Below are 27111 nucleotides of genomic sequence, written 5' to 3'. Positions count from 1 at the left end.
GGGGAACATCACACACCGGGGCCTATCATGGGGAGGGGGGAGGGGGGAGGGGTTGCATTGGGAGTTATACCTGATGTAAATGACGAGTTGATGGGTGCTGACGAGTTGATGGGTGCAGCACAGCAACATGGCACAAGTATACATATGTAACAAATCTGCACGTTATGCACATGTACCCTAGAACTTAACGTATAATAATAATAATAAAAAAATTAAAAAAAAATAAAAGTGTCCACACTTTAGTTTTTAGCCTAGGGATTTGGTACATTTTATTAAAAAAAGGAAAATGCAGACAGTGAAAACTGAGACAGAGTTAGAAGACTTCAAGCACAGTGGACCAGCAGGTGTATGTTCAGGGCAAGTGAAGGTTCCCCTCCACCGGATTCAATGACTGAAAATTATGAAGATACCAAAAATGCAAGAAGTCACAGGAAATATTTTTCCTCAATGGCAAAGATGACACAGTAGAATGGTTAAGAAGGATGGTTTATTGGCTTCAATTCCCCAGCTGATGTTCAACACTTTATTTAGTTCTCATTTGGATTTTAAACATTTGCTTGACAAATAATTTTACATCAATTTCCATTTCTTTGGAAAGCTCCCACGTGTAATTTATTTTTAACATCTCTGAAGAGCAGAATTAATGATTTCTGCTAGGAATTAATGATTTCCCAGCTGTTGCTCCAGATCATGTAGGGTAGAGGAGGTTGAAAACTGCTACAAGGAAAGGCATCTGTATTGTTTCAAAACATCAGGATGGTACGGATACTGCAATAGGAAAGAAGAGACATTGTGTTAACATTTAGACAACCCACATGCTTCCATGTGAGAGTCCAAGGAGCATTTGAGGTGTCTTAGTGAAAATCTCTCTGTGTTCTCAGCCACTCCACTCCCATCCCTATGCATCTGGGTCAAGTAAAGTAAAGGGAAGTTCATGTTTTTTGGTTTTCTCTTGTGTTTTCCTCAATCTTAAGCTCACTCACAACCTCCTGAATATGCCTGTCATTTATATTTGAGTTCTACATTAGCATCTTCAAAAAATCATTTTTGCTTGCCTACATTCCTGGTAAAATAAGGAATATAAAGCAATAATAGATAATAACATGCAATAAGTTTTTGCTATTTGTCACATGCTTCATGCATTTTTTTCACTTAAATCTCAACCTAAACAATGACACTAGGAAGTTGGTTTCCATATTATTTCCACTTAGAGATTATAAAAACTGAGACTTAGAAAGATTTGTCACTTGCTCTGGTCACACATCTAGTATAGGGTGTTGGGATTCAAACTCAAATACAAATTTGCACAAATTATAAGATGATAGATATCTTGCCTGGAAGAACTGATAATTTAATAAAGTTAGGACTATGTTGGAGGTTTAATAGATCTTTGAATCAGAGATGTTTAAGGATTCTTACAAGTAGAGAATAAAGTTGATTTGTATTAATTCTAAGATGCTTCATTCTTGTGAATATTAGAAATGTACACTTTACATTAGAATTAATGCCCTTTCTATAAACCAACTTTTGTTGAATACATTTAAGAAAAGATGATCTTTGAGACTGAGAATTTATATATATATATAGTGTGTGTGTGTGTATGTGGTGTGCGTACGTATATACACATAATAAGAAAAATATATACACATAATTTAGAGAATACAGGACAGAAGAAGCTGGTAAAAATATCTGTAATCTTACAACCTCAGAGTAATCATGGTCAATGTTTTCTGGAATTCTATCAACATTTTCTAGACACAGATACATTTTTTACTGTCTTTTTTGAAAATTCAGGATCATCTTATAAATACAATTTATATGATTTACTTTGTGAGTTTAAAATTACATTATGAGAATTTTCCAATGAAGTCTTTTATTCATGTCTAACAGTTGGTTGGAATTTATTAAATCATATTCTTAATGTTGTACTTTTTGAATGTTTCTAAATATTGATATTACAGCTAACAAGTAAACATGCTTAAACATATATGTATGTTTGAGTTGATTATTTCTATAGAATAGATCTCTAGAAATGGTGTTGCTGGGACAAAGGATCTAGGTTTTTTTGGAGGTTTCTGATACAAATTACCAAATTGCTTTCCCAAAAGGATGTATCAATTACTATTGAAAGTATATGAAAGTGCCCAAGTCACCTTACTCTTACCAATATTGATTATCACAATTTTCAATCTTTGCTAACTGATAAGATTTATTTTATTTACATATGCATATTACTATATGACATTCTTGTAAAGTGAATTTAGGCATGCTTCATGACTTCTTTTGTTGCTCACCACTGTCCTCTGGTTTTGGTCATCTATATTTGTCATCATCTTATCAATTCTATGATGACGATGGTGATGTCAATGATAATAATGATGACAGTGATAATTAACCTTTGATGAATACTGTTTTCCATATATATATATATATATATATGCACTCTTGAGGGGCAGTGTGGTTAAATAGAAAGTGAATAGATTTGCTAACAAGCTCTTCCTTCGAATTCTGGCTCCTCTTCTTACCACCTGATGATTTTGACCAAGTCATGCCTTCTCTGCTTCTTAGTTTTCTCTTCTCTAAGATAGTGAGATTGAGACTGACACTGAGCATTGTTTGCGAATCACATGAGAAAATGCAGGTAAGACACTTAGTAGAACAGCTGGTGCTCTGTGGGTGCTAGTTTCCTTCCTTACTCAAGAATATTTGTCGGATAAAGTATCTAGTATGATAGTTTTGTGAGTGCCAAAGAAACACTATTTAAAGTTGAAAACCTCATGAAAATAAATGTTGGATAGCAGAAAAATCTCAGACTCTGGAGCTAGAAGACAGAGGTTAGATATAACTGCCTGTTTCCAGTTATGCTTCATATAAATGCATGTGACAAAGTTCATTATATTAGGTGATTGTAAGTGTAAATGTTAGAGATAGGAAATAGAATTGGCTTATTTTTCTAAGACTTGGAGAAAATGTAAGACAAACATTTAAAATAGGGTTTAGTACCTTTTACAACAACTTTTCTTTGTAAAATTTTTTTTCTAAACTGCAAAAAAAAAAAAAAAAAAAAAAAAAGAAAAAAGAAAAGAAAAAGGAAAATCTAGTAATATCTACTTAGAAATCAATCCTAATGTAGTTCCACCTACTCCCATAATGAATATCCTGAGGATGTCCTGAAAATAATTTTAATATACAACCATTAGATGTCACACTTATTTAGATGACAGGCAGAGGTGTCAGTGAATCCATGTTATAATTATGGTTGTTAAAACTTATTTTTTGGGGGGGTGGGGGCCAAGGTGAGTGTTATTTTTTAAAGAAGGCTGAGTGACTCTGATCATTCAGATATGGGGTAATCAACATAATTTCACTTCAGCAGAATAGGAAATGTAAAGTAACTGTTTTTAGCTTCTCACCATATTACCTTACATGTGCTCCATGCAAAGATTGAACCAGCAATGGAAAACCAAGGCACTAATTTTTTCTCATCCTTCCACGTTTACATTCTCTGCTAGACACCCCACTACTGTAGAATACAAAGCAAAACAGCAACAAAAAACAACTTAAAATCTACCTCTTTCCAGAGCGAAGCAGGTCAAATCCTTCATTTATTTTTTCAAAAGGTAAGACATTTGTTATTAATGCATCCAGTGAAAACTTCTTAGCCATAAAGTCAGACACAAGCTTGGGGACAGATTCTTTACTCTTAAAGCCTGAGAAGAAGAAAATATCATTGTTAGAGTCAACCAAGGTAAGTAGGAGAACTGAAGAGAAGATTTTCCAAATAAATACAAGTTTAGAAAAGGTACTGCTATAACTGAGGTTAATAAGAGATAGAGTACTTCAATATGCTTTTACAGTGCTTTGACTTAAAAAAAAATCACAGATAAACAAGGGTCCTTAGTTATTCTCTCTCTCACAGAGAAATTATAGGACAGATGTTATGCCCAAGGTTAAGGAGCAAATTTATTAGTTGTCTAGATTTCTGTGTAGAGATGATTTATCGTTATAGATTTCCACCGCCTACTAGAAATGTCCTTGCCTTATGTAGTCACAAGTACAAAAAGCGGGGAGATGAAAGTCCTGGTTGATAGTGACATCAGAAAAGTCTATCTTGGGGCTGGGCATGGTGGCTCATGCCTGTAATCCCAGCACGAGCACATTGGGAGGCCAAGGTGGGCAACTCATTTGAGGTCAAGAGTTCGAGACCAACGTGGCCAGCATAGTGAAACCTCATCTCTTCAAAAAAAAAAAAAAAGAAAAGAAAAGTTCTGCATTATTGGAGACTATAGATAGAAAATAAACTTTAATTTATTTTTAATTTCATTGCTTTTCAAAACCTTGCCTTGTCACTCATAAAAGGAGAGAAATTCTTAGGTTAATGAGAATTTGGCTCTGAAGCCTAACTACGTACCTCCAAAAATAGCTCCTTTCCAGGTGCGTCCGGTCAGTAGCAGCACAGGGTTTATTGAGAGGTTCTGGGAATCAGGAGGTACCCCTACGATGACACTTGTGCCACATGCCTCATGACAACATAACAGGGAAGCCATCTGGAATAAAGTGAATATTTAGCATCCTTAATGTGGAGTGGCATAGTTCCTACTCATAATGCACAATATCATGTAATAGGCTTAGCTGGATTGTGACTGTGTAGAGGGAAGAGATCATGTCTTTGCTCCTTCATTCCCCCTTTCTTTGTATAGGATAGTGCTGTGGATGTAGGAAATACCCAGAAAATGGTTTTTGAATGAAAGCATGGATGAATAAACTGGTGTGCACTTAGTTCTTCCTAATAAAAGAATAAAGAGGTAAACATTATTACAAACATTTTAAGTCCTGTTCCTTGTACAAGTGTACATCATTCTTAGGCAATCTGTGAGTTGGTTCATTTTTCATTGATTTATTTCATAGGTATTTTGAACCCAATACTTTCAATCAGATATTTTGGTGGCGAACAAGATAAATGAGTATATCACCAAAATTAGTCTCTTGTCCACTTGATAGACTTCCTTTTTAACAGATTCCTATTTTACTGTCCATTTCTCAAGTGGACATGTTTTAAACAATGTTTTTACCTCCCCAAATGTATATTGGTTTTACATTAAATTACATTGATTATTTGGGAACCTCAAAAGACAGTTCAGAATATCTTTTCCAGTAAGCTTTTGGAACATGTTCTGTAGTTAGAAAATGGTTTAGGATCCCTCTAGGTATATAATGATTAGTTCTTTGATTTTGGATTCTGACCTTTGGGAGACCACACATCCTCAGAACATGTGGCTGTCAGACATTTGGTGTCCTGAGATAAGGTACACTCCAGTTCCACATGAGAAAATGGAGAGAGATATAGAAAAAGAGCACAAGGAGAAAAGCTATAGACCTGGAAAACACTGGATTCTCTTGACACTTTATTCCTCTGTGGCATTTGTTCCAGGTCAAGGCTGGTGAGAACTTTGATCTCAGGGTGCTGCTCCCTGTTACCCACACTGCTGAACCTTCTAGAAAACCTCAGCAATGGAAACTTGTTGGTTTCTGGAGACTTTTTCAGTAGGATTCTAGATAATTCTGGGTAGGTAAAATATAGCTAGAAATGTGTTTCCCATTGCCGTTGGTATTTGTAACTGTTTGAAAGTAATATAATAATTCAAAGATGATGTAAGCAGTGCAAGATTGGAAATAGTATTTCATATCAATAATGCCAACTGAGGCTCAGCATGGTTGCTCATGTCTATACTCAGCATTTTTGGAGGCTGAGGTAGGTGACTCGCTTAAGCCCAGGAGGTTAGGGCTGCAGCGAGCTATGAAAATATCACTGCACTCCAGCCTGGGTGACAGAGTGACACCCTGCCTCAAAAAAAAAAAAAAAAAAAAAAGCGGGGGTTGGGGGGCAGCTGACACTTATTGGGAGCTTACCACATGATGGGTTGTACTGTGCAAAGTATTTTACATGCAGTGTCTCATGTGTTTCATAAAAGATGCCATGAGATACGTAGCACTTAACTTTTGCAGGTGGTAGAATCTGTTGACTTTTTAAAGTATTCAGTCCAAGTAGTATTGGGTACTAGTTTTGTGCCAGGCACTGTCCAGTTTCTGTGATAAAATATAGCAATGCATTAAAGCATTGACTTTCCTTAGGGCATATTTTCTGTTAATAAGATAATAGTTGGTCTAAAATTGCTCATTTCTTTTGACCGAAGAATACTATGTAAAAAAGTTTGTAATTCATTAAGAGCATATACAAAATTGTTAAAATATTTTTGTTAAGAGTATTAAAAAAAACTTTTTAACTTTTAATTTGAGAAGAGGATTTGTATTATTTATATATAAGTTTGCATTTTAAACTAAAAATTAATAAAGTATATCTGTAGTGACTATGTTAAGAAAAGCCCTTTATCTTTTCTCAAGATGAAATATGACTTGAGACAAGTTTGCTTAGCTGATCGAATGGAAGATTTCTCGTAACAATAAATTAAATAAGCCGGGTAACAAAAAGATGATGGGAAATTTCCATTCATAATTAACAATATCCTTTATACATAATACGTATATTCTACGCCTAAATGCATCCTCCAGGTTGCAGAGGCAGAAATCTCAGGGCATGTCATGGTACATACCATGGTGTCAAGCCGACCAATGACTTCAAATGAAAAATCCACACCTCCATCAGTCATTTCCTTTAGCACCTCCTGAATGGGTTTCTTGTAGTCTTGAGGGTTGATGCATTCAGTGGCACCCAACTCTTTGGCCTTTGCAAATTTGTCCTTGTTGATATCCACCGCAATTATTCTGGCTGCTCCAGCTGCTTTACAGCCCATAACAGCAGATAGGCCGACCCCTCCCAGGCCAAACACAGCACAGGTAGAGCCTGGGGTGACCTATATTTTCAGAAAATGCAAAAATGAATTATGTTTGTTAGAAATTGCTTAAGCTTTATAAAGTGCCATGTCTTGTGTGTTAACAAGAGCTACTCAGACTCTTCTGTCCATTATGTTATCGAAATCTGTTTTGGCTTGAGATGCTTCATGTTTAAATTCAAGGGGATGAACTAGTTGAGTGCTTCTGAAACTGCTGCGTATTAAATTCATCTGGGGAGCTTTAAAAATATCCCGCAGTCCAGATCATAGACCATGCCAATTAAATGAGAATCTCTGCAGGTGGAACTCAGTCCCCAGGGGACTCCAATGGGTCAGGCTGGGAACAGGAGGACTGGATGATCTTTGAGATCCAGATGGCAGTAATTACAATCTTGTAGGGACTGTCGATTGCTGAAATCCCTTAATAATCAGCTTCAGTATCTCATACATACACCAAGGCAATATTTGGAAAATAAAATAAGTGGAAAAGGCTACACCAGGAGACCGAAAAATATTCCACTTAAACTCTCAATAGTTAACTCTTTTGTACATTATTGTTCAGTAGTCGTGACCAGTATATCCCTGCTTTAAAAAATATACTTGTGAACAACACAGCAATGAAACATTAGTCTATATTTAATAATAAATAAAATCTATTTTTTAATTTTACATTAAGTTCTAGGGTACATGTGCACAACGTGCAGGTTTGTTACATATGTATACATGTGCCATGTTGGTATGCTGCACCCATTAACTCGTCATTTACATTAGATATATCTCCTAATGCTATACCTCCTCCCTACCCCCTCCCCACAATAGGACCCGGTGTGTGATGCTCCCCTTCCTGTGTCCAAGTGATCTCATTGTTCAATTCTCACCTATGAGTGAGAACATGCGGTACTTGGTTTTCTGTTCTTGCGATAGTTTGCTGAGAATGATGGTTTCCAGCTGCATCCATGTCCCTACAAAGGACACAAACTCATCCTTTTTTATGGCTGCATAGTATCCCATGGTGTATATGTGCCACATTTTCTTAATCCAGTCTGTCACTGATGGACATTTGGGTTGATTCCAAGTCTTTGTTATTGTAAATAGTGGTGCAATAAACATACGTGTGCATGTGTCTTTATAGCAGCATGATTTATAATCCTTTGGGTATATCCCCAGTAATGGGATGGCTGGGTCATATGGTACTTCTAGTTCTAGATCCTTGAGGAATCACCATACTGTTTTCCACAATGGTTGAACTAGTTTACAGTCCAACCAACAGTGTAGAAGTGTTCCTATTTCTCCACATCCTCTCCAGCACCTGCTGTTTCCTGATTTTTTAATGATTGCCATTCTAACTGGTGTGAGATGGTTTCACATTGTGGTTTTGATTTCCATTTCTCTGATGGCGAGTGATGATGAGCATTTTTTCATGTGTCTGTTGGCTGTATGAATGTCTTCTTTTGTGAAGTGTCTGTTCATATCCTTTGCCCCCTTTTTGAAGGGGTTGTTTGATTTTTCTTATAAATTTGATTGAGTTCTTTATAGGTTTTGGATATTAGCCCTTTGTCAGATGAGTAGATTGCAAAACTATTCTCCCATTCTGTAGATTGCCTGTTCACTCTTATGGTAGTTTCTTCTGCTGTGCAGAAGCTCTTAGTTTAATTAGATCCCATTTCTCAATTTTGACTTTTGTTCCTGTTGCTTTTGGTATTTTAGACATGAAGTCCTTGCCCATGCCTATGTCCTGGATGGTATTACCTAGGTTTTCTTCTAGGATTTTTATGGTTTTAAGCCTCTCATTTAAGTCTCTAATCCATCTTGAATTAATTTTTGTATAAGGAGTAAGGAAAGGATCCAGTTTCAGCTTTCTACTTATGGCTAGCCAATTTTCCCAGCACCATTTATTAAATAGAGAATCCTTTCCCCATTTCTTGTTTTTGTCAGGTTTGTCAAAGATCAGATGGCTGTAGATGTGTATTATTTCTGAGAGCTCTGTTCTGTTCCAGTGGTCTATATCTCTGTTTTCATACCAGTACCATGCTGTTTTGGTTACTGTAGCCTTGTAGTATAGTTTGAAATCAGGTAGCATGATGCCTCCAGCTTTGTTCTTTTGATTTAGGATGGTCTTGGTAATGTGGGGTCTTTTTTGGTTCCATATGAACTTTAAAGCAGTTTTTTCCATTCTGTGACGAAAGTCATTGGTAGCTTAATGGGTTGGGATTGAATCTACAAATTACCTTGGGCAGTATGGCCATTTTCACAATATTGATTCTTCCTATCCATGAACATGGTATGTTCTTCCATTTGTTTGTGTCCTCTTTTATTTCACTGAGCAGTGGTTTGTAGTTCTCCTTGAAGAGGTCCTTTACATCCCTTGTAAGTTAGATTCCTAGGTATTTTATTCTCTTTGAAGTTATTGTGAATGGGAGTTAATTGATGATTTGGCTCTCTGTTTGTCTGTTACTGGTGTGTAAGAATGCTTGTGATTTTTGTACATTAATTTTGTATCCTGAGACTTTGCTGAAGTTTCTTATCAGCTTAAGGAGATTTTGGGCTGAGACAATAGGGTTTTCTAAATATACAATCATGTCATCTGCAAACAGGGAAAATTTGACTTCTTCTTTTCCTCACTGACTACCCTTGATTTCTTTCTCTTGCCTGATTGCCCTAGCCAGAACTTCCAACACTATGTTGAATAGGAGTGGTGAGAGAGGGCATCCCTGTCTTGTGCCAGTTTTCAAAAGGAATTTTTCCAGTTTTTGCCCATTCAGTATGATATTGGCTGTGGGTTTGTCATAAAGAGCTCTTACTATTTTGAGGTACGTTCCATCAATACCGAATTTATTGAGCGTTTTTAGCATGAAGGACTGTTGAATTTTGTCAAAGGTCTTTTCTGCATCTATTGAGATAATCATGTGGTTTTTGTCTTTGGTTCTGTTTATATGCTGGATTACATTTATTGATTTGGGTATGTTGAACCAGCCTTGCATCCCAGGGATGAAGCCCACTTGATCATGGTGGATAAGCTTTTTGATGTGCTGCTGGATCTGGTTTGCCAGTATTTTATTGAGGATTTTTGCATTGATGTTCATCAGGGATATTGGTCTAAAATTCTCCTTTTTTGTTGTGTCTCTGCCAGGCTTTGGTATCAGGATGATGTTGGCCTCATAAAATAGTTAGGGAAGATTCCCTCTTTTTCTATTGATTGAAATAGTTTCAGAAGGAATGGTACCAACTCCTCCTTGTACCTCTGGTCGAATTCGGCGTGAATCCATCTGGTCCTGGACTTTTTTGGTTGGTAGGCTATTAATTATTACCTCAATTTCAGAGCCTGCTATTGGTCTATTCAGGGATTCAACTTCTTCCTGGTTTAGTCTTGGGAGAGTGTAAGTGTCTAGGAAATTACCCATTTCTTCTAGATTTTCTAGTTTATTTGCGTAGAGGTGTTTATAGTATTCTCTGATGGTAGTTTATATTTCTGTGGGGTTGGTGGCGATATCCCCTTTATCATTTTTTATTGTGTCTATTTGATTCTTCTCCCTTTTCTTCTTTATTACTCTTGCTAGTGGCCTATCAATTTTGTTAATCTTTTCAAAAAACCAACTCCTGGATTCATTGATTTTTTGGAGGGTTTTTTGTGTCTCTATCTCCTTCAGTTCTGCTCTGATCTTAGTTATTTCTTGCCTTCTGCTAGCTTTTGAATGTGTTTGCTCTTGCTTCTCTAGTTCTTTTAATTGTGATGTTAGAGTGTCAATTTTAGATCTTTCCTCTTGTGGGCATTTAGTGCTATAAATTTCCCTCTACACACTGCTTTAAATGTGTCCCAGAGATTCTGGTATGTTGTATCTTTGTTCTCATTGGTGTCAGAGAACATCTTTATTTCTGCCTTCATTTTGTTATGTACCCAGTAGTCATTCAGGAGCAGGTTGTTCAGATTACATGTAGTTGTGTGGTTTTGATTGAGTTTCTTAGTCGTGAATTCTAGTTTAATTACACTGTGGTCTGAGAGACAGATTGTTGTAATTTCTGTTCTTGCACATTTGCGGAGGAGTGCTTTACTTCCAACTATGTCGTCAATTTTGGAATAAGTGTGATGTGGTGCTGAGAGGAATGTATATTCTGTTGATTTTGAGTAGAGAGTTCTGTAGATGTCTATTACGTCTGCTTGGTGCAGAGATGAGTTCAATTCCTAGATATCCTTGTTAACTTTCTGTCTCGTTGATCTGTCTAATGCTGATAGTGGGGTGTTAAAGTCTCCCGTTATTATTGTATGGGAGTCTGAGTCTCTTTGTAAGTCTCTAAGGACTTGCTTTATGAATCTGGGTGCTCCTGTATTGGGTGCATGTATAATTAGGATAGTTAGCTCTTCCTGATGAATTGATCCCTTTACCATTATGTAATGGCCTTTTTTGTCTCTTTTGACCTTTGATGGTTTAAAGTTTGTTTTATCAGAGACTAGGATTGCAACTCCTGCTTTTTTTTGTTTTCCATTTGCTTGGTAGATCTTCCTCCATCCCTTTATTTTGAACCTATGTATGTCTCTGCATGTGAGATGGGTCTCCTGAATACAGCAAACTGATGGGTCTTGACTCTTTATCCAATTTGCCAGTCTATGTCTTTTAATTGGAACATTTAGTCCATTTACATTTAAGGTTAATATTGTTATGTGTGAACTTGATCCTATCATTAAGATGTTAGCTGGTTATTTTGCTCATTAGTTGATGCAGTTTCTTCCTAGCATTGATGGACTTTACATTTTGACATGTTTTTGCAATGACTGGTACCTGTTGTTTCTTTCCATGTTTAGTGCTTCCTTCAGGATCTCTTGTAGGTCAGGCCTGGTGGTGACAAAATCTCTAAGCATTTGCTTATCTGCAAAGGATTTTATTTCTCCTTCACTGATGAAACTTAGTTTGGCTGGATATGAAATTCTGGGTTGAAAATTCTTTTCTTTCAGAATGTTGAATATTGGCCCCCACTCTCTTCTGGCTCGTAGAGTTTCTGCTGAGAGATCTGCTGTTAGTCTAATGGACTTCCCTTTGTGTATAACCCAACCTTTCTCTCTGCTGCCCTTAATATTTTTTCCTTCATTTCAGCTTTGGGGAAACTGACAATTATGTGTCTTGGAGTTGCTTTTCTTGAGGAGTATCTTTGTGGAGTTCTCTGTATTTCTTGAATTTGGATGTTGGCCTGCCTTACTAGGTTGGGGAAGTTCTCCTGGATGATATCCTCCTTGGCTCCATTTTCCCTGTCACTTTCAGACACACCAATCAGACGTAGTTTTGGTCTTTTCACATAATCCCGTACTTCTTGGAGGCTTTGTTCATTTCTTTTTACTCTTTTTTCTCCACACTTCTCTTCTCGCTTCATTTCATTCACTTGATCTTCAATCACTGATACCCTTTCTTCCAGTTGATGGAGTCAGTTACTGAAGCTTGTGCATTTGTCATGTATTTCTGTCTTATAGTTTTCATCTCTATCAGTTCTTTTAAGGTCTTCTCTGCATTGATTATTCTAGTTATCCATTCATCCATTCTTTTTTCAAGGTTTTTAGTTTCTTTGCACTGGTTACATAGTTCCTCCTTTAGCTCTGAGAAGTTTGATGGACTGAAGCCTTCTTCTCTCAGCTTGTCAAAGTCATTCTCCGTCCAGCTTTGTTCCGTTGCTGGTGATGAGCTGCATTCCTTTGGAGGGGGAGATGCACTCTGATTTTTTGAATTTCCAGCTTTTCTGCCCTGCTTTTTCCCCATCTTTGTGGTTTTATCTGCCTTTGGTCTTTGATGATGGTGACATACTGATGGGGTTTTGGTGTGGGTGTCCTTTCTGTTTGTTAGTTTTCCTTCTAACAGTCAGGACCCTCAGCTGTAGGTCTGCTGGAGTTTGCTTGAGGTCCACTCCAGATGCTGTTTGCCTGGGTATCAGCAGCAGAGGCTGCAGAAGATAGAATATTGCTGAACAGCGAGTGCTGCTGTCTGATTTTTGCTCTGGAAGCTTCGTCTCAGCGGTGTACCCCACTATGTGAGGTGTGAGGTGCCAGTCTGCACCTAGTGGGGGATGTCTCCCAGTTAGGCTACTCAGGGGTCAGGGACCCACTTGAGCAGGCAGTCCATCCATTCTCAGATCTCAACCTCCGTGCTGGGAGATCCACTGCTCTCTTCAAAGCTGTCAGACAGGGGCATTTACCTCTGTCAAGGTTTCTTATGCTTTTTGTTTAGCTATGCCCTGTCCCCAGAGGAGGAGTCTACAGAGACAGGCAGGCCTCCTTGAACTGCAGTGGGCTCCACCCAATTCGAGCTTGCTGGCAGCTTTGTTTACCCACTAAAGCCTCAGCAATGGCGGGTGCCCCTCCCCCAGCCATGCTGCTGCCTTGCAGTTAGATCTCAGACTGCTGTGCTAGCAATGAGGGAGGCTCTGTGGGCATGGGACCCTCTGGGCCAGGTGTGGGATATAATCTCCTGGTGTGCCATTTGCTAAGACCCTTGGTAAAGCGCAGTATTAGGGTGGGAGTTAACCAATTTTCCAGGTGTTGTGAGTCTCAGTTTCCCTTGGCTAGGAAAAGGGATTCCCTTCCCCCTTGTGCTTCCCAGGTGAGGCAATGCCTCGCCCTGCTTCAGCTCTCACTGGTCGGGCTGCACCAGCTGACCAGCACCGATTGTCCAGCACTCACCAGTGAGATGAACCTAGTACCTCAGTTGAAAATTCAGAAATCACCTGTCTTCTGTGTCACTCACGCTGGGAGCTGGAGGCTGGAGCTGTTCCTATTTGGCCATCTTGGGCATGCCCCCCCAAATAAAATCTATTGTTATGAGTATCCTCAGCTTCTTTTCTTGGGTAGGCTCACTTACAGTACCCATTAAAATAGATGAGGTAATTGAACAAGGGAGTAAGTGCTAAAGTCACTGAAATTTGGAAAAGATGTCCTCTAAATTGTTTAAATTGGCTAGCAGTTATTTATTAAACCTAGTCTCCCATAGTCAGCCTTTGTTTTGGTAACATGCTATTCCTTTTCCAAATAATCTCATTCTTATATTCCCTTAAGGCTATTTCACTCATTCATTCACCAGGTGTTATGCAATACTATGAGGGACAACACCACTTTCTACCTTACTTAGAAAAATACAAGGCTTATTGTGACTGTGGTTTAAAAGTGCTAACAATTATGGATTGTGAGGATTCAGATGGAGCAAGATGACTGAATAGGAACAGCTCCAGTCTCCAGCTCCCAGTGTGAGCAACACAGAAGACAGGTGATTTCTGCATTTTCAACTGAGGAACGCAGCTCATCACCAGCAACAGATCAAAGCTGGATGGAGAATGACTTTGATGAGATGAGAGAAGAAGGCTCCAGTCCATCAAACTTCTCAGAGCTAAAGGAGGAATTACATGCCCAGCGCAAAGAAACTAAAAATCTTGAAAAAAGAGTGGAAGAATAGATAACTAGAATAATTAATGCAGAGAAGGCCATAAACGAACTGACAGAGATGAAAACCATGACACGAGAAATACGTGACAAATGCACAAGCTTCAGTAACTGACTCAATCAACTGGAAGAAAGAGTGTCAGCGATTGAGGATCAAATGAATGAAATGAAGTGAGAAGAGAAATCTAAAGAAAAAAGAGTAAAAAGAAATGAACAAAGCCTGCAAGAAGTATGGGATTATGTAAAAAGACCAAATCTACGTCTGATTGGGGTGCCTGAAAGTGAGGGGGAAAATGGAACCAAGTTGGAAAACACTCTTCAGGATATCATCCAGGAGAACTTCCCCAACCTAGTAGGGCAGGCCAAATTTCAAATTCAGGAAATACAGAGAACGCCACAAAGATACTCCTCGAGAAGAGCAACTCCAAGACACATAATTGCCAGATTCACCAAAGTTGAAATGAAGGACAAAGGGAAGCCCATCAGACTAACAGCAGATCTCTCGGCAGAAACTCTACCAGCCAGAAGAGAGTGGGGGCCAATATTCAACATTCTTAAAGAAAAGAATTTTCAACCCAGAATTTCATATCCAGCCAAACTAAGTTTCCTAAGTGAAGGAGAAACAAAATCCTTTACAGATAAGCAAATGCTTAGAGATTTTGTCACCACTAGGCCTGCCTTACAAGAGACCCTGAAGGAAGCACTAAACATGGAAAGGAACAACAGGTACCAGTCATTGCAAAAACATGCCAAAATGTAAAGACCATCGATGCTACGAAGAAACTGCATCAACTAACGAGCAAAATAACCAGTTAATATCATAATGGCAAGAACAAGTTCACACAGAACAATATTAGCCTTAAATGTAAATGGACTAAATATTCCCATTAAAATACACAGACTGGCAAACTGGATAAAGAGTCAAGACCCATCAGTTTGCTGTATTCAGGAGACCCGTCTCATATGCAAAGACACACATAGGCTCAAAATAAAGGGATGGAGGAAGATCTACCAAGCAAATGGAGAACAAAAAAAAGCAGGGGTTGCAATACTAGTTTCTGATAAAACAGACTTTAAACCATCAAAGATCAAAAGAGACAAAAAAGGCCATTACATAATGGTAAAGGGATTAATTCATCAGGAAGAGCTAACTATCCTAAATATATATGCACTCAATACAGGAGCACCCAGATTCATAAAGCAAGTCCTTAGAGACTTACAAAGAGACTTAGACTCTCATACAATAATAATGGGAGACTTCAACACCCCACTGTCAACATTAGACAGATCAACGAGACAGAAAGTTAACAAGGATATCCAGGAATTGACCTCATCTCTGCAGCAAGCAGACCTAATAGACATCTGCAGAACTCTCCACCCCAAATCAACAGAATATACATTCTTCTCAGCACCACATCACACTTATTCCAAAACTGACCACATAATTGGAAGCAAAGCACTCCTCAGCAAATGAACAAGAACAGAAATCACAACAAAATGTCTCTCAGACCACAGTGCAATCAAACTAGAACTCAGGACAAAGAAACTCAATCAAAACTGCTCTACTACATGGAAGCTGAACAACCTGCTCCTGAATGACTACTGGGTACATAATGAAATAAAGGCAGAAATAAAGACGTTCTTTGAAACCAATGAGAACAAAGATACAACATACCAGAATCTCTGGGACACATTTAAAGCAGTGTGTAGAGGGAAATTTATAGCACTAAATGTCCACAAGAGAAAGCTGGAAAGATCTAAAATTGACACTCTAACATCACAGTTAAAAGAACTAGAGAAGCAAGAGCAAACACATTCAAAAGGTAGCAGAAGGCAAGAAATAACTAAGATCAGAGCAGAACTGAAGGAGATAGAGACACAAAAAACCCTCCAAAATATCAGTGAATCCAGGAGTTTGTTTTTTGAAAAGATCAACAAAATTGATAGACCGCTAGCAAGACTAATAAAGAAGAAAATAGAGAAGAATCAAAAGGATGCAATAAAAAATGATAAAGGGGATATCGCCACCAACCCCACAGAAATATAAACTACCATCAGAGAAGACTATAAACACCTCTACACAAATAAACTAGAAAATGTAGAAGAAATGGATAATTTCCTGGAAACTTAAACTCTCCCAAGACTAAACCAATAAGAAGCTGAATCCCTGAATAGACCAATAGCAGGCTCTGAAATTGAGGTAATAATTAATAGCCTACCAACCAAAAAAAGTCCAGGACCAGATGGATTCACAGCTGAATTCGACCAGAGGTACAAGGAGGAGTTGGTACCATTCCTTCTGAAACTATTCTAATCAATAGGAAAAGAGGGAATCCTCCCTAACTCATTTTATGAGCCCAACATCATCCTGATACCAAAGCCTGGCAGAGACACAACAAAAAAGAGAATTTTAGACCAATATCCATGATGAACATCAATGCAAAAATCCTCAATAAAATACTGGCAAACCAAATCCAGCAATACATCAAAAAGCTTATCCACCATGATCAAGTGGGCTTCATCCCTGGGATGCAAGGCTGGTTCAACATACCCAAATCAATAAATGTAATCCAGCATATAAACAGAACCAAAGACAAAATCCACATGATTATCTCAATAGATGCAGAAAAGGCTTTTGACAAAATTCAACAGCCCTTCATGCTAAAAACGCTCAATAAATTCGGTATTGATGGAACGTACCTCAAAATAATAAGAGCTATCTATGACAAACCCACAGCCAATATCATACTGAATGGGCAAAAACTGGAAAAATTCCCTTTGAAAACTGGCACAAGACAGGGATGCCCTCTCTCACCACTCCTATTCAACATAGTGTTGGAAGTTCTGGCTAGGGCAATCAGGCAAGAGAAAGAAATCAAGGGTAGTCAGTGAGGAAAAGAAGAAGTCAAATTTTCCCTGTTTGCAGATGACATGATTGTATATTTAGAAAACCCTATTGTCTCAGCCCAAAATCTCCTTAAGCTGATAAGAAACTTCAGCAAAGTCTCAGGATACAAAATTAATGTACAAAATCACAAGCATTCTTACACACCAGTAACAGACAAACAGAGAGCCAAATCATCAATTAACTTCCATTCACAATTGCTTCAAAGAGAATAAAATACCTAGGAATCTAACTTACATGGGATGTGAAGGACCTCTTCAAGGAGAACTACAAACCACTGCTCAGTGAAATAAAAGAGGACACAAACAAATGGAAGAACATACCATGTTCATGGATAAGAAGAATCAATATCGTGAAATTTGTAGATTCAATGCGATTCCCATCAAGCTACCAATGGCTTTCTTCACAGGATTGGAAAAAACTGCTTAAAGTTCATATGGAACCAAAAAAGATCCTGCATTGCCAAGACCATCCTAAGTCAAAAGAACAAGGCTGGAGGCATCACGCTACCTGATTTCAAACTATACTACAAGGCTACAGTAACCAAAACAGCATGATACTGGTACCAAAACAGAGACATAGACCAATGGAAGAGAACAGTGTCCTCAGAAATAATACCACACATCTACAGCCATCTTATCTTTGACAAACCTGAGAGAAACAAGAAATGGGGAAAGGATTCCCTATTTAATAAATGGTGCTGGGAAAATTGGCTAGCCATAAGTAGAAAGCTGAAACTGGATCCTTTCCTTACTCCTTATACGAAAATTAATTCAAGATGGATTAGAGACTTAAATCTTAGACCTAATACCATAAAAATCCTAGAAGAAAACCTAGGTAATACCATCCAGGACATAGGCATGGGCAAGGACTTCATGTCTAAAACACCAAAAGCAATGGCAACAAAAACCAAAATTGACAAATGGGATCTAAGTAAACTAAAAAGCTTCTGCACAGCAAAAGAAACTACCATCAGAGTGAACAGGCAACCTACAGAATGGGAGAAAAGTTTTGCAATCTACTCATCAGACAAAGGGCTAATATCCGGAACCTACAAAGAACTCAAACAAATTTATAAGAAAAAAACAAACAACCCCATCAAAAAGTGGGCAAAGGATATGAACAGACATTTCTCAAAAGAAGACATGCATATAGCCAACAGACACATGAAAAAATGCTCATCATCACTGGCCATCAGAGAAATGGAAATCAAAACCACAATGAGATACCATCTCACACCAGTTAGAATGGCGATCATTAAAAAGTCAGGAAACAACAGGTGCTGGAGAGGATGTGGAGAAATAGGAACACTTTTACACTGTTGGTGGGATTGTAAACTAGTTCAACCATTGTGGAAGACAGAGTGGCGATTCCTCAAGGATCTAGAACTAGAAGTACCATATGACCCAGCCATCCCATTACTGGGTATATACCCAAAGGATTATAAATCATGCTGCTATAAAGACACATGCACACGTATGTTTATTGCGGCACTATTCACAATAGCAAAGACTGGGAATCAACCCAAATGTCCATCAGTGACAGACTGGATTAAGAAAATGTGGCACATATACACCATGGAATACTATGCAGCCATAAAAAAGGATGAATTTGTGTCCTTTGTAGGGACATGGATGCAGCTGAGAACCGTCATTCTCAGCAAACTATTGCAAGAACAGAAAACCAAACACCGCATGTTCTCACTCATAGGTGGGAATTGAACAATGAGATCACCTGGACTCGGGAAGGGGAACATCACACACTGGGGCCTATCATGGGGAGAGAAGAGAGGGGAGGGATTGCATTGGGAGTTATACCTGATGTAAATGACAAGTTGATGGGTGCTGACGAGTTGATGGGTGCAGCAAACCAACATGGCACAAGTATACATATGTAACAAACCTGCACATTATGCACATGTACCCTAGAACTTAAAGTATAATAATAATAGAAATAAATAAATAAATAAATAAATAAATAATTATGGATTGTGATTTAAGATTCAGCAGGAGATTTGAGAATGATATTTTAGTATTAGCTCTCATGTTAAGCAGAAGTGAATTTTTGGGCAAATATCTTTTTATCTCTCGATTTAGGTTTCATAAAATAAAGTATGCTATTAGATTTTCATACTACTCAGAGGAGGAGACTTTAAAGAACTTCTGCTTGAAATTTACCACTTCTAAAATATATGTGTATGTTCATGTCAGGGAAGATAAATGTCATAATGAGTGAATTACCCATCACTGAAGCTTCATTACTTTCCTCCTAAGAATCCACAGAGTGGGTGAGCCTTGGTGTGGAAGTGCATCAGGTGAGGTTTTGGACTCTACTGTTGCTCCTAATTCTTAGATGTTCCTCAAGGACAAACGCTTCATTTCATTTACTTTTGCTGTCAGAGCCTAGCAGAACCTATGGTGCCTGAGGCATGTATAGGTTCTCTCTAATTGTTGAATGCATTACTACATGAGTTAGTTCTCAGACCTAAAATTTTGTGATCCCATAAATAGCAAATTCAGAAGAAAAATTATTGAAAATGACATATTTACATTTTCTTAACTCAACAACTTTTTATCTGCAATAAATTGGTGAAATTTCTAGACTGTGCTCTCAATTCTTTCTGGGTTGTTTTTCTACTCTTCATTGACACTTCAAATCTATAAAACTAATTTCTGATTCTTGCAAGAAATTGCTTCCCTTTTGGTTCCTGACAGTCTTTGTGTAATCGATTTTCTCATCCATTGTCATTCCTACCTTGGCAACTTTGACTGCAGACCCATAGCCAGTCGAAAATCCACAGCCAATGAGGCAGACTTTCTCCAGGGGTGAAGATGCATCAATTTTGGCCACTGCATTCTCATCCACCACCGTGTACTGGGAGAAGGTGCTGACGCCGAGGAAGTGGTGGATGGGCTTCCCCCTGCAGGTGAACCTCCTGGTGCCATCCTGCATGGTCCCCCGAGGATTGCTCACACTGGGTAGTGCAATACACAGACACACAAAGGCATGCGACAGGAGCATAACTAATTTGCAAACTCAAAGTCTGTGCAAAGAAAGCATCAGAAACTCACTCATTTTTGAAGCAGTAGTTGCTTTCTGGGTTTTTACAAACTCTGCATTTTCCACACTGAGGAGTAAAGAGTGGGATGACTTTATCACCTGGAGAGGAATAAAACAAATTCTTCTTAAATTTCTATAGAGGAAATAATACAGCAAAACCTTAAAGCTCACATGTATAGATTAGAATCATATGTCTGAATAGTTTCTAAGAAATAGGGTCTCATTCCCACAACTATGTCATTTGTCATTGCCTGCCAAGGCCTTGTTTTTTAGTTGGGTTTATAAGTGCCTAAAGAATCCTAAAGAGAAAATGCAAGTGTCGGAAACAAGATGGATTAACAAAATTCCATCCAACGTATTAATAAACTTTTATGCAGTGCACTAATTTCTCCTGGAGGCTTTGCAAATATAATTTATGTAATCCTTGTCTAATTAAATCTTTATTAAATATTCTTATTATAATTATGTATATAAATTTTAATTGAAAGTCATCTGTTTTAGTCCCAGTACATGTTGGGAAGATCTGGTATTTTGTAAGAGTTTGATTTAAAACAAAAATGAGATTTTTAAAGTAGGTCTTGGCTTTTCAAAGTGACTAGGTTTATGTTTCTTATAAAATGAATGTTTTTAAAAATATCTTAGTTTTTTTTGGGGAAGAAAACAAACAAAAATAGGACAAAGAAGAATTACAGAAATTCGTCTGAAAATTTCAACCCTCCACAATAAGTTAGGCACTTTCTTTTAGGATAAGAATTGACTTCCGAATGTTTTTAGCTGATAATTTGTGAATTATCCTTTTTTACTGTTATGGTGTGGGGAGGAGGGGTAAGAAATAGGAGTCATTTTGTTATTAATCTATTTCTGAGTAAAGGAAATAGTAAGAGCTAAAACTCAAATTGGACAGTTTATTTTATTATTTTCTGTTCACAGTCTATATTAGTATTTGGTAAGGGGGCAGGTCTCATCTACTGGCTAAAGTGATTCTTTAAAGATAATTTTTATTTTTAATCACCTATGCTATCTATTTCACAAGACCAAGAAAAATGATTCGTGCATAATATTTTATGGGTAAAGTTTATATGAAAATGATGGTATGGAAATGTCCTACTTATTCATCCTTTACCTCTGAAATATTTATATTAATACATAAGATTACTGTAAAATAAGTATTGAAGATAAAATAATTAGTAATCTATAACCTGTCACATTTAAGCATGGCTGAAGTTAATAAGGCAGACATTGTTGATGATGGATGGCTCCTGCTATGTTTCTTTGATTTCCTTTCAGCTAGTCAGTTTCATTGATTCCATGCTCAGGAAGAGAGACCACATTGGAAGAGGAAATTGGTGAAGGGGCTACATAGGTCACCTAAGAAAAGGTCATATTTATTCAGCCGCAGCCATGTAGCCTCCATTTGGTGAACTCAGCACAGAGCAATGTCCATACTTATGTTTTTTTCCCTCCTCCCATTTCTAGTTTTTTGGGCCCTTACAGAAGACAGTGTTCAGCAACACTAACACAGAAGTTACTAGATTATGAATTCCACATTGGTAGGCACTGTCTCTTTTGATCCTCATATATCTCCAGGCTCTAACCTAGTGACTGGCATCTAGTAGATAGTCAGTACACAATCGTTGAAGGTTAGAATACATGCATGCCTGAAGTCATACCTGCTTGAGTCAGGCAAGCAGAGAGGGAAGGAGGAAACTCCTGAAGTCCCGGCTGCCCTGTGACCTTGTGCAAGCCCTTTTGTCTTTCATTGCCTCAGTTTCCTCATCCAGGCTGACTAATCTTGTGATGGTGAACCAAGGCATGTTCCCTGAGTGTGAATCCTGTACCTGGTTTGACTGTAGTCACCCCTTCTCCAACACTCTCCACAATGCCAGCTGCCTCGTGGCCTAAAATCGCAGGAAGAGGGGTCACTAGGGTACCACTAATCACGTGGTCATCTGAACGACAGATTCCTACGGCCACCATCTACAGAATAAAGAGAAGATGTTTAGATTCGGAAAAGATTATGACTGTCAGATGGACTTAACAAACCCAATTTTCTAAAATTATTATTCTAAAATATTTTCAAGGGTTTTACTGATAATCCCTACTATTCCCAAATATGAAAGATTCAGTTTATCTCCAAGGTTATCCAGCCTAAAACCTTCCTCTATCTTTCTCCCTTGAATTTAACAATTTAGAATAATCTGTGAAATAATTGATCCTAAAATATTTGTCTTGTATAATATAGAAGAATGCATAGTTAAAAGAAAAAGAAGTAGAAATTGCAAATTAACACCAAGAAAATATCTAACACAAATTGATTGTGAAGTCTTGATATATATCCCTTTGCATTTTTTTCTTTACAAACCTATAATTTTTTTTGTATTTTACTGGAATTATACTTCATATACTGTTTGCTCACTTTAAAAAAATTTAACAATTTATATTTCTACTTTCCTTGACAACAAATGTAATTTTATTTTCTGGATAATTATAAAAAAAAATCTCTTAGTGGATTTTGGATGTTTCTATTTTTAATATTTTCTGAATTTTTTAAACTTAAAATTAAATACAAATGGAAAAAATATTTCACCTTAATGCGAACTTCATGGGCCTTAGGAGGTGCAACCTCCACCTCCTCAATGGAAAAGGGTTTCTTTACCTCCCATAGCACAGCTGCTTTGCATTTGATTACCTAGAAAATCAAACAGAGAGATGGTACCAGTGTTTTCCCACTCTTGAAGTCAGAAATTGTGTCTTTTCATCTTTGTACATGCAACATTGAGTCCCATGTCTGGCACCTAATAAGTGTTGCATAGAAATGAAGTTCTCTGGTTTATAAAGAGAGTAAGAGTATCTTTTTAAAAAGCAATAACGTAAGGAAAGAAAAACAGTTAAGTACAATAAGGCACTTAGATAAAATGGAATATCTTCATTTAGGCTATTCTTTTTTTTTTTTCTCCAAAGATGTTTAATCCTGATTATTTTCTAATACTGTCTTGAAAACATCTGTTTACCCACAACTATTGGCTGGTACATGTTCTAAGTCACCTTTACTTTGCTGACAGAGTCAGTGTCTGTCTAAAATACACTGCTTTCCTCCTCAATTTTCTGCTTAGGCCAAAAGGATCTGACTCCATAAGAACAGTTATACATTTCCCTTCCTGCTTAGGATGATGCCTCTTTCTCTTTCTATTTGCCTATTGCCCTCTTTTAATTTTCTCTCCCCACTTCTGTATGTAACTTGTCTCAAACACCCATTTGAAACTTAGCTTTAGCAGCCTGTTTTGTCATCTAATTTATGTGCAGAGACTCCTTCCAGCTTAGATTTGAGCCCAAAATTACAGAGGATAGAGTTGGTGGTGTGTGTGTGTGTGTGTGTGTGTGTGCATTCAGACCACACATATATATTTAAAAACTGGAGAAACTTGTGTATTTGAGTTTCTAGCTAGCAAGCTTATCCACAGATGTCCTTAAAAATAAAAGCTGATCACATATTTCCAGTGCTTAGCAGTGTACTGTAAAACCCATCTTTGTTGTGGTGAAGCATGTACAATTCACAAATCTCTTTCTATATAGAATCAACATAATTGCAAATATAATAAAAATTGAAATTTCATCTTCTGCCAATTCATTTTTGTTATTCATTTGTCAAATCCTTCAACTTTGCAGGATTTTCAATGTGGTACATGCCAAAATAAATATCAGAATACTTGGAAATAAAGTTCTAATAGTAGGAGTTCCTGATTGTCAGGTGCCTGTGATGTGACAGGTGCATTGTGGCTTGTGCTGAGTGAGTTACATGCATTATTTTTATTTTTAAAATTTATTTATTTTTAATTTCAATAGTTTTTGGTGTGCAGGTGGTTTTTGATTACATGGATAAGTTCTTTAGTGGCGATTTCTGAGATTTGCTGCACCTGTCACCCAAGCAGTGTACACTGTACCCAATGTGTAGTCTTTTATCCCTAACCAAAGTCCACTATATCATTCTTATGCCTTTGCTTCCTCATAGCTTAGCTCCCACTTATAAGTGAGACCATATGGTACTTGGTTTTCCATTCCTGAGTTACTTCACTTAAAATAATGGTCTCCAGCTTCATCCAAGTGGCTGCAAAGGCCATTATTTTTTTCCATTTTATGGCTGAGTAGTATCTCCTGGTGTACACATATCACATTCTCTTTATACACTCATTAGTTGATGGACATTTAGGATGGTTCTACATTTTTGCAATTGCAAATTGTGCTGTTATAAACAACGTGTATTACTTTTAAACCTAAAAAGGATGCTACCAGGACAGTACTATTGAATTATTGGTCTTACTACATCTGAAATAATTGAGGATCAACTGACTCAATGATTGAATAATTTTCCTAAAGTCTCAAAGCTGGTTGTCCAGAGAATAAAGATCAGGCTGGGCGCGGTTGCTCACGCCTTTAATCCCAGCACTTTGGCAGGCCGAGGTGGGTGGATCACCTGAAGTCAGGAGTTGGAGACCAGACTGACCAACATGGTGAAACCCCGTCTCTACTAAAAATGCTAAAATTAGCCAAGCATGGTGGCATGCGCCTGTAGTCCCAGCTACTTGGGAGGCTGAGGCAGGAGAAATCACTTGAACCCGGGAGGCAGAGGTTGCAATGAGCTGAGATCACCCCACTGCACTCCAGCCTGGGCAATAGAAAGATACTCCGTCTCCAAACAAACAAACAAAAAAATTAATCTAGCCTCACATTTTCAGTACTCCGTGATAGTAAATATCAAAAAGTTAAATAGCAACAATAATAATAGTGGCTAATATTTATTGACTTATTTTTATTTACCAGGTACTATTCTAAGTGTTTTTCACTATTAATTTATTGAATTCTCAGAAGTACCTTATGAAATAGACATTAGTACTGTCACAATTTAGGATCTGAAGAAAATAAAATGCGGGACACATAAACATAAATGCAATGCTGTCAAAAAGCTAAGTTATTGATGTTGCACTCAAGAGGGGAGGATTATCTATTTCATCAGTTATAATTTTCATTAATATGATTGGTTTATACTTTTGCTCTATGAACTCATTATTTCTTTTAAGTCGAGTTTGGTAAATGGTAAATTTAAATTTTCTTTTCTCTAATTATTTTCTATGAGGAATGTAAATATTAATCAATAATGAATGAAAATAAAGCAAAGTGAAGTGGTGTAAGAACAGCACCAATGGGCCACTCATGTGATTTCCAGCCAGTCTTATTGATATGAGCCTGTTTTGTCGCACAGCATAGAGATAAGCCTCAGAACCTTTAAACTGAATTATCATAGTGAGATATTTTACTGTGTGATGCACTCCTAACACAACAAACGGCTGAAAATAGTTACACAGGTTTTTTTTTTTATTAGGCAATTAAAAATACCAGTTGATTATATTGAATGATGACATGCATTTCTGTGCACCTGTAAACACATTGAAAAAATAAATATAAATTTATAGAAGAAAAAACCAAATATTTGTGTTCTGAGTGCTAATAAGTGATTCAAATTGTATTATTATTTTTCTGTAAGATCATATTGACTTTTATATAGGGGAGACACTGTTCTATAAGATTTCTGTGGAAATTGCCTGAATTGTGTCATAATGGGCCCCCTTTAAATGGAATTTGCATGTGATGTCTTGCTTAACCTTGATGATTCTAATGCTGTGAGATCAATGAGTATTTTGTAAGATATTTTATAGTAAGGTTAAAAGGATATTTCAAAATTTTCTGAATCAAATTCCTCTCATAAAAGTTATGTCAGACTTAACTTTCTTGTGTTCACAAAAAATATGAATACAAATAATAACACATTTAAATTATGGTTTCTTAATATAAAGATAACTTCTGATTAAAGACTTTTCTAACTTTAGATTTACAAATCAGTCATGGTTAGCTTGGAATAAACTATCACTTTACTGCAAATTTATTTAATGTAGGAAATAAAGACAATAGATACAGATTCTATATATTCTTTTTGAAGGTGTTTAGGAATAGCTTATTTCCACTGTAGTTCAGTATACATTATATATTATAGCATATATTGCATATCATATTTCAGTGTATCATTTCTAATTTAGATATGAATTTTAAATTATTCATCAGATACTGTATTCCTTTATTTGTTATATTAAAGAGAATATATTACCAACAGTAATATATTTTTTGCTTACTTTTCCTGCAGTGCTCATGTTGATTCTGTCTTCTTTGCAGAACAGGAGACTGGTGAGTACTTGTGGATCTCTTCTCTGCTTGAGTGCACAAAGCAGGTATATTGCGCAAGTATTTATTTTGTTTGCTCGTATAACACCCAATTCCAACACCACATGTGATCTAGGTTTTTAAGCCACACCCATCATATTCTTCTCAGACTATCAAATCATAAAGAAATGGGCACTGAACCAGCACTCAAAACCCTGACCTTTCCAATTTCAGATAAGATTTGGCTTTCACTCAGTTAAATATTAAGTTAAAATGATAAATTTTAATTACTTTCTCTCTTCCTTACTCTCTTCCTGCTCAAATTCCTGCTTCTCTTCTCTCAAACTCACAGGGGTCATTCAGAGAACTGTTTTCCCTTTGGGCTCATTCAGAGTTCTGTTTTCCCTTTGTCTGCACTAAGCTGCAATTTTGAATCCACATGGTGCAGTTAGGAAGGAGGAGGAGTAGGGAAACAGGATAAACAAAGGGGAACATAGAGAGCTAGGAGCCAGAGGAGTGTGTTTCATACAACACTCTCCTTCTCTTTACAGCAGGAAATCAAGACACCCCATCAGTCACAGAAAAGGGGCTCACTGGGCCTTGCATTTCTACTCCACTCAATAACAATCAGCATTGATTGAGCATCTCCCCGTGTCAGGCATTAAGCTGGGTTT

General features: G+C 37.3%; 1 protein-coding gene across 1 annotated transcript; it reads right to left on the bottom strand.

The window, feature by feature from the left end:
- Positions 1–470: 470 nt before the first annotated feature.
- LOC105486374 (alcohol dehydrogenase 1C) lies at positions 471–26801 on the bottom strand. The gene is made up of 9 exons (XM_011749240.2): positions 26410–26801; positions 22815–22916; positions 22066–22204; positions 20239–20326; positions 19922–20141; positions 6612–6872; positions 4412–4547; positions 3572–3710; positions 471–768 (listed from the first exon to the last, which is right to left on the bottom strand). Exons 1-9 carry the CDS (start codon positions 26425–26427, stop codon positions 744–746), a joined length of 1128 nt encoding a protein of 375 aa, XP_011747542.1. The 5' UTR covers positions 26428–26801; the 3' UTR covers positions 471–743.
- Between the last annotated feature and the right edge of the window lie 310 nt (positions 26802–27111).

The sequence above is a fragment of the Macaca nemestrina genome, chromosome 3 (genome assembly GCF_043159975.1).
Source record: "Macaca nemestrina isolate mMacNem1 chromosome 3, mMacNem.hap1, whole genome shotgun sequence".
NCBI lineage: Eukaryota > Metazoa > Chordata > Mammalia > Primates > Cercopithecidae > Macaca > Macaca nemestrina.
This window is presented reverse-complemented; position numbering and strand designations above follow the sequence as displayed.